This window comes from Oncorhynchus tshawytscha, linkage group LG02 (genome assembly GCF_018296145.1).
Source record: "Oncorhynchus tshawytscha isolate Ot180627B linkage group LG02, Otsh_v2.0, whole genome shotgun sequence".
NCBI lineage: Eukaryota > Metazoa > Chordata > Actinopteri > Salmoniformes > Salmonidae > Oncorhynchus > Oncorhynchus tshawytscha.
Genome location: NC_056430.1, coordinates 72,504,467 through 72,518,295, shown reverse-complemented (window position 1 = coordinate 72,518,295; position 13,829 = coordinate 72,504,467). Strand labels below are relative to the sequence as shown.

General features: G+C 41.3%; 1 protein-coding gene across 2 annotated transcripts; it reads right to left on the bottom strand.

Moving 5' to 3' along the window:
* Positions 1-7,321: 7,321 nt before the first annotated feature.
* On the bottom strand, positions 7,322-12,107 carry LOC112241823 (tartrate-resistant acid phosphatase type 5-like). 2 transcript variants are annotated; one of them, XM_042304247.1, is made up of 8 exons: positions 12,065-12,107; positions 11,136-11,226; positions 10,515-10,714; positions 10,196-10,320; positions 9,578-9,740; positions 9,128-9,310; positions 8,068-8,217; positions 7,322-7,841 (listed from the first exon to the last, which is right to left on the bottom strand). In XM_042304247.1, the coding sequence occupies exons 2-8, from the start codon at positions 11,224-11,226 to the stop codon at positions 7,722-7,724; spliced, it is 1,032 nt and encodes a 343-aa protein (XP_042160181.1). In that variant the 5' UTR covers positions 12,065-12,107; the 3' UTR covers positions 7,322-7,721. The 2 variants fall into 2 exon arrangements, with proteins under 2 accessions (XP_042160181.1, XP_042160188.1); XM_042304254.1 differs by lacking the exon at positions 12,065-12,107 and adding an exon at positions 11,468-11,607.
* Between the last annotated feature and the right edge of the window lie 1,722 nt (positions 12,108-13,829).

Sequence of the window (13,829 nt, the reverse complement as noted above, 5' to 3'; positions counted from 1 at the left end):
TGACTTTATGTTAGCAGGTCTCTGTGGGAAACGATTTTGACTTAAAGCAAATGTAATGCTTTTGTGGGAGAATCTACTGTATAGGAGGGATTGTGTAATACCGGCCCCCATTCGTTTCTATCCTACTAATCACAGAGAGCCGCAGATAGCCTATGCTCCTTGAGGCATGATCGGCCTAAGTAGGTACAAAGTAGGCCCTAAATCACACCATCCACCTCTCTCTATCCACAGACTGCCTGCTGAAGACAATTTGTACCCATTGAGTTTCTATTGTTTATCAGGCCTCTGAAAGATTTGGATGTGATAATAGCCTACATTTTATGAACTGGAGAAACCTAGGAGAAAGGAGTCATATCTCTAACCCCCATTCATTTCTATGCTACTAATCACACCATCTATCCCCACTTCTCTCTCTCCACACAGACTGCCTGCTGGGTCCCGTGGAGCCTGATCCCCTGAAGGATGGTGACCTGAAGCCCTGCGGTCCTTCCCACATGCCCCCCATCATGACCAACTCCCACCACAACGCCTTCCACGTCTGGGACACAGACAACATCATCATCCCCATGACCCCCATCGAGGGAGCCCTCTGGCCAGCCCGCTGCTGAATGTCATAACCCACATACCCTCCTTCTTCCCGCACTCGCTCAGCGTCAACAGCCCTGCCTTGAGCCATTCCCTACATGGCCGAGAGATGAGAGAGTCGGACGCCTAAGGCCGACCACTGGAGGCCGGTAGCCAAGCGGTATGAGCTTTGGGCCAGTAACCAAAATGTTGCTAGTAATGGCCAACTCTGGCCTTGACCCCATTCTCCGAGGGTGTCTCAGGGAAAGTGGGATATGCAAAATCACATTTTCCAATTCACACACTTGTACATGTGCGAATTAGGACAAATATTAGCACCCACCCACAAGATACGGTGAAATAGCCACAGAGAGAGCAAGAGGCCTAGGGACCACCCATGGGATGATGCAATAAGTACTTTATCAAAGGTGACCCACCTGCTCTAAAGATGGAGGATTGTTTAGCATGAGTGTCTTGTCTAAAATCATCTGAAGCCATTCAAGGCACAGTGCAATAACACTCATTTTATTGGTTCTTTTGAGGACAGTAGGCTTACAGTCAGAAAGGTACATTTTAATCCAGTACTGGTAAACCATATTTAGTTAGCTATTCCATTAGCGGTTATTCTGGTGTTCATCTTAATTTGATTACATATGGCTCATGTCATTTCCAGTACCAAACCTGTAGCATTCGAGCAGATCTCTATGCAGTACCAACCCTGTAGCATGCTAGCAGATCCCCATAGACTTCCAGTCATTGCGCTAACTCTTGTTAGCATTGGCTTGTGAAACTACCTCTAACTTCCTTCATACTCTTACTGGACACAGACATAAAAGTGGTATCCACAAGTTCATCTAACTCGGGGGAAGTAGATAAAGGGCCTCATTGCCAAAATCCCGAAGTATAACCGTACCAAACTTTCTTGTTTAGCCTCAACACATTCCATCCCAAAATGTCAGAGGAACAAAAGAAATACTTTTGAATGTTTTGGGCACATCATTGTGTATTCACCAGGTGAAAAGAAAATCACGGGACATCATAGGACTGCACACAATCGATTGACGGTTTTATGACGCTTTTGTAATTTCACCAACTTGGTTGGAGAGTTATAGATATCGGCCAAGCTTAATGTATTTGGATGGACCTTTTCTGGAGTTGGCCCAAGTGGACATATTCTTCACATCTTTCCAATCAAGGAAACCCCAGTTGAACATGCAGAGATACTGCCTCACTTGGCCAGGTTTCCCTTGGCAAAGAGGTCTTCTGACCTCAATGGGACCATCTGATTAACAAAAGGTGAAACTAAAGGGGGTTCTGATTTAAAACCAAAGTTGGTGGGAGCAGTGCAATGATGGAAAGGGAGTGATGGAAGCGTTACCTATCATCCCTCTTTAAAGCTTGAAGGGATAGCTTCAGATTGACTGGCTGTTGTGTATTAATGGCCATGGGACAAGGAGAGGGATGCCGGACTTCCCCTGTGAACTTTCCATCGGATTTGTGACAAGTCACCACACTTCCTTCCTCTCTTTGACACCAACAGACTAGTGACTTTTCCTCCTCGAGCATTTAAACATTAAAACTACCAATAAACACAGAAAAATGGCCACATCTGAGTATTTTATAATGAATCTGTTCAGTAGGCCTATATATCTATCTATATCTGTTATTTCTTTACTCGTATGGGTGTCAAAGGCAGCTGGTGGCATCTTCATTGGGGAGAACGGTCTCATAACTATGTCTAGAACAGAATGAATGGAATGGTATCAACCACATGGTTTCCATGCCATTATTATGAGCACTCCTCCCCTCACCAGCCTCCTTTGGTCAAACGTTATGGTAAAGTGAGTGTGGGTTAGCCATTCAGAACTTTCAACTTAAAGAGGACTTTGTGTAAATATATGTTCGTGCGAATATGGTATTAGATTTGTTCTGTTTGATAACACCTGATACTAAGGTTATTTCCAGGCTTCAGCAGGATTAGATTAGTTGATTTACTAATTAACTAGTAGGGTTGAATTAATTCAGTTAGTAGGGGTGAGGTTAGGTTAAGGTGAGTCTGTGTGATTCCCATACAGGTGGCCTGGGAAGATGTTCGTGATAGGCCTATCTAAACAGTATTTTAAGTGGAAACACACTACCTTATGCAAACAAATATTAGAGCGTAAGCACACAGTAGTAGAATTAAAGTACAGTGTAGTATATTTCAATCCTGTTGCTTCCTGTGGCTAGTTATGTTCCATAATTTATGTAGTTCTCCAGAAAGGCATAGTGTTATACAACTTAAAACAAACAATTATTATTTAAGCTGGATGTTACCTGATATTGCATGTAGGATTTGATACTGTTATGCTATTTTATAGCTTTTATCGTCAAGCTTGATGCCGACTGCGTTCATCCATCTGTGCGGGTCTTTCAAGTGCCTGTCTTCCTTTATTGAGAGAGCAGAAAGGGGGATTAAAGAGTAAAGATTACACACACAGCTTAGCCCTCTATAATACAGCCTCCTTTTATTACTTTTCAGCCAGGGAATTAGAGGCTCAGAGAGCAGTTTAATCTGAGGCAGAAGCTCAGAGCCTCACAGACAGCTGTAATGGAATGATCTTATCAGGACTGCAGCTTAGTGTACCAACGGGAAATGAGATGTATTGTCACGTTAGTTTTGATGGATCCATCCACAGTGTTCTTCCATCTCAACCATTGACTGAACTCTGGCATAGTCTGCCATCCTAACTGAGCTTCTGGAGAGGAAGGTAACTAACTGTTCAGGGATGTGACCATGAGACCAATGGTGATTAAAACAGCTGTTTCCTTCCTCTCTGGCAGCTCAGTTAGGATGGCAGAACGTCACACTATTACTATGGAGACAGAACAGAAGTTCATCTGAGTTAATTTCATCCCCAGTTTTGGAGGACAAAGCTCAATCTCATATAGGTTAAACCTATCAAACTATTAGTGTTACTGTCAATTGGATTATAAGCCTTGACTCAGCTGTTTGACCATGACCAGATGATATGAACCAACTACTCTGTGCACATTTTAATAGGAAACTATATATGAGAGAATGTGTGTAAATTGACAAGAAATATCAAAGACGACACCTGCAGGACCTCTTGGGGTGTATATATATCACATTGTCTTGGGCAGTCAGCACATGCCTGAAGCTACCTGCAGTATTAAGAGCAGATCAAGGCCTAATAAAAATCATAAGCCCAGCAGTGACACTGTTTAGACATGTTGGTGTTGGGAATCGGTATCGCCCCACACCGGTAAAGAGGGCTTAATGCAGGACTAATGAGGACTCCGCAAAGGTCGTTCTGACTCAGACTAACCGGGAAACCTCTGAAGTCCCACTTGAATGTTCTAGAACTTATTCTAGAATTTTTAAGTAAAATTTCTAGAATGTCAATGTGTGAGAGACAGTCTTACTGGATTTTTAACCACTCATAAACGTGTTTTTACAAGGAAAATGAATTTTTAACTTGGTTATCCAGTAAAGATCAGGCCTGGATGTCAGTCCACAGTGGGAGAATAGGCCTGCTAGGTAGAGATACAGTATAACCAAGTGCGGCAGAGGACATTTTGGGATAATCCTAAAACAGATTGGAGATTGGAACATGTGACGAGTGGATTACCTATCCCTGCAGTTTGGGACATTGTAGTGACTGGCAGGTTTGGCCAAACTGGAGGATTCACATTTTTCTACACCTGTGATGGTGCATGCAAAGTCGTGCTGTGATTTAACTATTGTAGTGACTGCCAAATTATAGAAAAAGCACAGCTGGTTTGGGGGAACATTGTGTGTAGACAAGTGGTCTTTGACATCCTCAGCTATATGAGTAATGAAATGTCTTCATAATGTTGCAGTTAACATAATACTGGAAGAGGTCAAGTTTCATGGCGTTGCAGTAAACATGCTACAGTATCTAATAATGTAAACACGCTACTGTATCTAATGTAAACATGCTACTGTATCTAATAATGTAAACATGCTACAGTATCTAATAATGTAAACATGTTACAGTATCTAATAATGTAAACATGCTACTGTATCCAATGTAAACATGCTACTGTATCCAATGTAAACATGCTACTGTATCTAATGTAAACTTGCTACTGTATCTAATAATGTAAACATGTTACTGTATCTAATAATGTAAACTAATAATGTAAACATGCTACTAATAATGTCTAATAATGTAAACATGTTGTACCTAAAATAATGTAAACATGCTAAACATGTTAGTATCTAATAATGTAAACATGTTACTGTACTAATAATGTAAACATGCTACTGTATCTAATAATGTAAACATGCTACATTATCTAACAATGTAAACATGCTACTGTATCTAATGTAAACATGCTATAGTACCTAATAATGTAAATGTTGCAGTCCCTAATGTAAACATGCTACAGTATCTAATAATGTAAACACGCTACTGTATCTAATAATGTAAACATGTTACAGTATCTAATAATGTAAACATGCTACTGTATCCAATGTAAACATGCTACTGTATCCAATGTAAACACGCTACTGTATCTAATGTAAACTTGCTACTGTATCTAATAATGTAAACATGTTACAGTACCTAATAATGTAAACATGCTACAGTATCTAATAATGTAAACATGTTACAGTATCTAATAATGTAAACATGCTACAGTATCTAATAATGTAAACATGCTACAGTATCTAATAATGTAAACATGCTACAGTATCTAATAATGTAAACATGTTACAGTATCTAATACTGTAAACATGTTACAGTATCTAATAATGTAAACATGCTACTGTATCTAATAATGTAAACATGCTACTGTATCTAATAATGTAAACATGCTACATTATCTAACAATGTAAACATGCTACTGTATCTAATGTAAACATGCTATAGTACCTAATAATGTAAATGTTGCAGTCCCTAATGTAAACATGCTACAGTATCTAATAATGTAAACATGCTATAGTACCTAATAATGTAAACATGCTACAGTACCTAATAATGTAAACTTGCTAAAGTACCTAATAATGTAAACATGCTACAGTGTTTAACAATATAAGGGGCGGCAGGTAACCTAGTGGTTAGAGCTTTGGACTAGTAACCGAAAGGTTGCAAGACGGAATTCCACGAGCTGAAAAGGTACAAATCTGTCGTTCTGCACCTGAACAAGACAGTTAACCAACCCACTGTTCCTAACCCATCATTGAAAATAATAATTTGTTCTGAACTGACTTGCCTAGTTAAATAAAGGTACAAAAAACATGTCACAGTATCTAATAGTGTTTCACAAGGGCTACAAAGTCAGGTTGAAAAATATTTAATTAATGTATCTATTCATTAATTACATTAACAATTCAGACATCTCGATATCGTCTAAGGTTATTCGAAACAGAATGTTGTAACAAACCCTACCCATGACCCTTAAAGGGGAATATCCCTCAACTCTTGTTTGGTATTTAAACTTGACTGCTGACATGCAAAACATTTTGGGACTGAATCAACAGTGGACTAATGAAAAAAATACCAAAATATCATTTTGGAGTGGAATTCCACTAAGGTTTTGACCCCATGCTAAGAGGACCTGGTTCCATGGTGTGACTGACTCGGCCATCTGGCTACATGACCTGTTCTCGGTAAGTCTCTGGCCCTATCCCGTTCTGTCCTGCTCTCAGGTCCACTAAGCTCAGCTCCCTACTGTACCTGCCAATACCGTGACGTGACGATTGCAACCGGATGATCCAGGCCTGCCTGGCTACTACACAATTGGCTTATATTTAACCTCTAACAATTTTTATTTTCTAGTGTACTTCATGATTTGCATGCATACATTGGTAAATAACAAATGGATTGTGCAATGTGGCCAAGGATAAGACGTTAAGGTATTGTAGGCTACCTCACACTAACCCACTCAACATGCATTGACATCAACCTAGGACAATACACACTGTACAATACTGGCACGGTGTGTTTGAGTTCAATCCTATTGGTGGGTCTTGACGGTGCCAACACCATTCAGCCCTGATCCCGATTGTTCTTCTAGTGGCAGCAGACCAGAGGCTCTCTTCATCAATGGACAAAAGTGCATGGTCAGCAGCACAACCAGACACATCCTACTCCCTCATTTTATCTGGTTCATATGCAGTCAATGAACTAAAGCAGACCAGACCCAGACGCTAAAGCATTGGTGCCTACAGTATGGGAGTGCCACCCCTTAAGAGGACAGTAACTGACCATTTTGTGCCATATTAAGACAGTGTGAGCGGGACATCATTTAGCCACCATCTTTAAAAAGAGCATGGTCAGCAGCACTCACCCACCTCTGCTCCCTACAGCCAGTGGGTTCAGGGAGAGACTGAGGCATGTATTTTAGATCTAAATAGAGCAAATGTTGTTTGAAAAGAAGTGGAGCAACCGTCAAGCTGTCCAACTATCTAAGACCAATTTGATCACGACGTTTGGACTTACGTGAACACCCTTCAGTTGGGTTATTACAGTCATCAACCCTTGTCAGAGCCTGGCCTTTTTGAGTCAATTAATTTTGGACACTGGCAAACGTGTTGTCCCTGATTCTTAACTGCAGTGCAGTGAAATAGCCTAGTCGCCAGAGTGCAGCATGTACAAGGATAAATATATGATTTGGTCCTTCAATGCCAATGTAATGGGCTAATGCTGAGACCCAATGATCAATATAGCAAAAGCCTTGAAAGATTTAACAGATTGGCATCAATATGTACAAACTACAGGAAAACAAATCCAAAAGGTTATTTATTCTTTAAATGAACACAAAAAAAATCATACAACATCCTTTCCTTATTTATTAAAATACATTATTCTCCTTCATGCTACATTCAGGCAAACTCAATGCCAAAGTTGTTTTCTAAAAACTCAACCTGAACTCATCCATCCACCAAACATGAGCTATAATACCTGCCAGTCTGTATCCACACCTCAGCCATCCATCCTATTGTACTATGGTCAATATCTAGCCCTTATGAAGGACTACATCTGAGTAAATTGTAATTTGACAGAATTGAACTGCTAAAGTAGAAGTATTGTAAAATAAATCAATGAGGTCCTTAATTTAAGGGCTCGGTCATATATATACACACAGGTCAATTGTGACCGTCTATTTCGTCATCTCTTCCACTAGGGCTAATCCTTGTCGTCGCTGCCATTTTGGTCATCGTCGATGTCCCTGCGTGGCAAGACAGTGCGGTACAGAGACGTCCCTTTAGCCTGGATGAAGGTGAGGGTCATCTTGTGCTTGGTTACCTTCAATACAATACAACTTTATTGATCCCCCTCCTCCAGGAACGGCAAATGTGCATCTGAAATGGCACCCTATTCCCCATGTAGTGCACTATTGATCAGAGACTATTGAGAATAGGCTGCCATGTGACACATCCAAAGTCAGTCTACAAGTATCAAAACCACAAACAGTATACAGATACGACAATTCATTAAAACAGTAGAATGGACAATTCTATTTATGACTGACCTCTCCGTGGACAAAGCCTCCCAGGGTAGAGGCCTGGCCTGTAAAAAACTTGAGGGTGTCTTTGGGGACATGGTGCCAGTGACGCGTGTCTGGGTCCAGGAAATTACCGGCACCGCTCACAACATAGCCCACACCAGACTCCTTCAGGTACTGAGGAGAGAATAGGGGGGTAACATTTTAAAACAGAATAACAAAATATTTTTTAATTGTGTTGAACATTTTTCTACAGTTTGCCATTCCGAACAATACCATGATGCAACTTAAAAACCGCTTAAGTATTCACCCCTTTTTTTTAAATTTTCACCTAAAATGACATAACCAAACCTAACTACTTGTAGCTCAGGCCCTGAAGCAAGGATACGCATATTCGTGGTACCATTTGAAAGGAAACACTGAAGTTTGTGGAAATGTGAAAGGAATCTAGAAGACTATAACACAATAGATCTGGTAAAAGATAATACAAAGAAAAAAAATAAGTTATTTTGTATTTTTTTGTACCTTCATCTTTGAAATGCAAAAGAAAGGCCATAATGTATTATTCCAGCCCAGGTGCAATTTAGATGTGTGACAAGATGGCAGCAGTGTCTGAAAAGTTTTAGACTGATCCAATGAACCATTGCATTTCTGTTCATAATTTTGTATCAAGACTGTCCAAATGTGCCTGATTTCTTTGTTCAAAATTGTGCACTCTCCTCAAACAGAATGGTATTATTTCACTGTAATAGCTACTGTAAATTGGTCAGTGCAGTTAGATTAACAAACATTTAAGCTTTCTGCCAATATCAGATAAGTCTATATCCTGGGAAATGATCTTGTTACTTACACCCTCTTGCTAATCGCATTAGCCTACGTTAGCTCAACCGTCCCGTGGAAAGGACACTGATTCCGAGGAAGTTTTAACATTATCCATCAATAAATCGAGAATGCTAAAGTGACACGCTAAAGTAAACAAGGCCATATGGAAGATGGATTCCTTTATCTAACAGCAACCCTCTGGTTGATAGTCTTCTCCTAAACTATTCTATTCTATGCGAAATTAAGTTTCAAAACCTCCGCAAACCTGCAGGTTGTGATCGTGACCACAGAAGTATGCAGTGGCCTTGTGCTTGACCAGAAGGGGGCGTAGTCTCTTCAGGAGGCACTCTGTGGGGCCGTGCTCGGACACTGACCACACCGGGTAGTGACCAGCCACAAGCAGGAAGTCAGCCTTGGACTGGGCCATCCTCTTTTGCAGCCAGGTCAGCTGATAGGTGGATACAGTAAATTAAGACTTAGTTCTTGATCATTTCCTATATTACATTGTTTTGGGGATTTCTGATGGAGAATTTGTCAGCAGTTGAAATTAATTAACCATAAGGACAAGTGTAAAAAGTACATCTAGTTGCAACAATGGTCAGGTTGACAGAGTCGGTGGAACACAGTCAGTCAATAGAATCTCAAATCTTAAAGTGACTTTAAAAGTTCAAGCCAAAATCATTTTATTTAACAAAGCCCAGAATAATCTGTGTACCTGTCGGTTGGCTTCAATGGTGCTGAGGGGTCCGCGAGGCTTCTCATCATCGTAGTCATCAGAGTTACCACACAGCATCACTGTATCCAGCATCATGATGCTCAGAGTGCGCTTGGTGTTGGGGATACGGAAGTTCAGCTCATAGTAGTAGTGAGGGAACCGCCTGAGGGGGGATTGAGGCTCAATGAATGAAGACTGATCAATGAAGGTTAAGATAGAAACAACTCAGTGAAACGGTCTGCATCCCAAATGGCACCCTAATCCCAACAGTGTACTATTTTAGACATTTGGGATGCAGACTAGGGTTATGCAATGAAAAGACTGATTCTGCTGCATGATAAAACATTCATGATGAACAGATACGAAAAACTTTAAAGGTTTTATGCTGTCAAAGACTTGCATAAGGTCTAAGCAAAGACAGTGGATAAATGAAGATGTCCCACTCAGGCCGTTTACCATTGAAAAAAAGGGTCACAGTTCCGTTCTGCTGAAGGAGTGGCTGTCCCATAGGCACCAATGCATTATCAGCTGGGTCTTGTCTGCTTAGTTCATGAACCAGAAAAGAGGAGCGAGTGAGATGTCTCGCCTCTGTCTCTGGTCTAAGTGTCCGTTTCTTACCATCTGTCAGACTTGCGGCTGTAGTCGATCTGAGCCTTGACGTTGCCCGCGTGGTCGTGGTTTCCAGCCAGGATGTACCAGGGAATGTTGAGAGAGTCAGCCGTGTACACGTGCTCAAAGGTATCCTGAGAGGGCAAAGGTCATTTTAGATTGATAAACAAGCGCATTCCGTTTGCAAACCATACACATTTAAAATTCCTCAAGATGTAACACAGACACAGCAACTAACCATTAGGATCAGAAAAACATTCACAGCAAAGAAAGTAAGGATATTTGATCCATTCTGCCATAGCTGGAGTAACTCTGCTTAACAACTGACCTGGAATCTTGGGGAATCTGCACTGTTCACTCCAGAGTAGTAGAAGTTATCACCCAGGGCAAGAACAAAGTCTGCGCCCATCTGCTCTGCTATCTTGCCCATCTCCCAGGCTGTAGCCTTCTCCACCGGTGTGATGTAGGGAGGGTAGGGCACCCCGCCCCAGTCCCCCAGAGCCAGGAACCGGATGGACGTTTGGTTCTCTGGGGGAGAAACCACCACCACCATACATGTAGAATTATAGCCATTTAACAGACACTTTTAACCAAAGAAATGTACAGTTCAAGTGTACAAGGCCCATGCAGGAATCAAACCCATTACATCCTCCAACAAACACATAGCGTCTCAGAAAATGTAGTGTATATACACACACAACTTACTATAACAGATTGATTTGTAGCCAAATGGGATATGTCAGTGGAAGTATAACTGAAATAGCAGTGGAGACTGGTGGGAGGAGCTATAGGAGGACGGGCTCATTGTAATGTCTGGAATAGAGTCAATGGAACGGCGTCGAACATGGGTTTTCCATATATTTGATACCATTCCATTTATTACAGTCCAGCCATTACATGAGACCCGTCCTCTTATAGCACCTCCCACCACTGTTCTAAATGTACATACTACTGCTTTGCTCCAGGTCCTGGAAGGCAGTGGGGAGGCAGTGGACCACAGGGAGGGCAGTCAGCAGGAGGGTGAACAGGGGAAGGGCCATCTGAAGGACAAAAACAATTCATGATAACTTGCTTTGGTTTTATTTGACAAAATCCAAGTACAATGTTAGGACCACAGAAGAACTGAAAATACTCTGATATGGCACTACAGATTGTAGCATTTTCCCTGACAAAGCACAAACTACAGATTGAAACTAAAACATGCAAACACTGCCAACTCAGAACAAGCAATAACCTTACATTGCACCAACTAAGCAAGAAAACTACCACAAGTAACCTCACATGTGTTGACAGACTCAATCTCTCTTCCCCAGAGTAAGCACCACTTCTTGTAAATTCAAAATGGCTGCTTATTGATTGTTTAGTGAGTTGACCAATCCCAGCTGGGACTCGCTGTTGCCAATCAGAGTTCTAGTACCACTGTGGCAGGGAAGAGAGTAACACAGCTTGTCAGAGTTGACCATTCATAGCCGGTTAGGATAATTAAGTTAATGTTAGGGTTAGCTAAAACGCTAACAAATTCAACTTTTGAATTCAATTTGACATAAGCTGTATCCGGTCGAACCATGACCCCAGGGAAGGGTCATGTCTCGTGATCTCATCTCTCTCATGCCCGTTGCATTAGAAGTGTCAAATAATTAATCTAGCAGAAGTTTTATACCGAACAAACTATTTTAAATAACCTACATCTCACCTACAGAACTACTTCTCCAAAACCTAGATACATAGTCAACTTTACATGGAGTAAAAACAGAAAATGCAGATCTATTTAGCAAAAAAACAAATAGCCAGCCGTAAAATGAAAAAAATCCTGAAAGTGCTGTTTTTCCTACACTGAAACCCTACAGGTTGATAAGAATGTAATGTAAATACACTCACTGTGATAAGTGATGAGTTGTCCTGAGTGTCCTACTGCAGCAGGTCAACACTAGTCTGTCTAGTCAGTCTCCACTCCTCTTTTATCAGCTCCTGTCTGTCTGTCCTGATAGAACCAAGGTAACCCCAGGGCCAGCCCCTCCCAACCCCCAGCCCCAACCCTCCCAACCCCCAGCCCCAACCCCAACCCCCCCCAGGCCAGTCCCAACCCCCAGCCCCAACCCCAGGCCAGTCTGTGATCAAACCCAGACCACAACCATGCCACTGAAGCATGACAGTTGCTCACACCCTTGACCCCGAGTCAGTCTTGGGACCAGAGAAGGAGTGCTGGCAGCATGTGACTGACATTGGTTATAAAAGCTAATGGTCAGACTCCACATTTTCCACCTCAGTGTTAATCAGTGTTTCTCCTTATCTCTCAAACTTCCTTCTTCCCCCCTCTCCTCTGTTTGCTCTCTCTCTCCTTATCCTCTGTTCACCGGTATCTTGAAGGCTTGATGGATTGCTTTTGAGCAAGGGGTCTTCTTCCTTTTCTTGGAATGCCCCCCCCAAATCATATGTTTACATTGCTACATGCCCCCCCCAATCATATGTTTACAATGCTACATGCCCCCCCATCATATGTTTAGAATCATATGTTTACAATGTTACATGCTTATAAATCACAGCTAGTTTCACTTCACTGATGTTTACTACTGTACATTTACCTCTATGACCCCACCAGGCCCCACCTAGCAGCATTGTGTGACCTTGCCATATTCACTCATCTGTCAATGTATGGGCAGATTCTCAGAAACATGACCTGAGAGGTCCTGAGGTCAAAGGAGCTGCACATCATGATCTAACATGTCAAACCACAGATTATCCATTATATTGACCAGATACTCAATTGGCCGCTCTAACAATGAAATGACATGTCTTCATAATGGAAGGGATCAGTTGGGACCCATTCTAGCTAATGTGTTTGGACACACCTACTCATTCCAGGGTATTCTTTATTTTTACATTGTAGAATAGCACAGAATAACACTTTTCTGGCTACTACACGATTCCATTTGTTATTTCATCGTTTTTTTTGTCTTTACTATTATTCACAATGTAGAAAATAGTAAATAAAGAAAAACACTTGAATATGATCCAAACTTGGTGTTCAAACTTTTGATTGGTACGGTCTATCTATATATCTACACACACGTATGTAGCAGCATTGTATAGATAGATATCTATATTGATTACTTTTTCAATGCTACTTTAAACTTATCCAATCACAGCTGTGAAACACAGGAGGGACTTACATGGTCTCCATGTTTGCAGCAGACACGATCACAGTTCAATAGAAAATGCTGGTGGCGAGTGATTGATCCGTTTGATAAACTCCAATAGTGTTTTTTTCTCAAATTTGCCAGGATGTTACCTGTCCTACTTATATCAGTAGGCACTAAGCATTACAAAAACGTACATTAGATCAAATAAGCCACACGCAGCAAATAAGCCATTACATTTTTTGTTAACCAAATTCGACACTCATTGACCTCCACACAAAAACTACTGGCTTGGCGAGCGAAAAAACACCACCTGATGGAGAAAACAGATTTTGGGCCGTTATCCCTCTCGCATCGCCTCTTCCTCTCTACTCAAGCTGATTCCATGTTAGGCTGTGGGTTCTTTCCTCCCATTTACATGATTGATGAATTAAAGGTCACTAATTAGTAAGGAACTCGGCCCACCTGGTAGTCTAGGTCTTAAACAACAACAAAAACAGCAGACA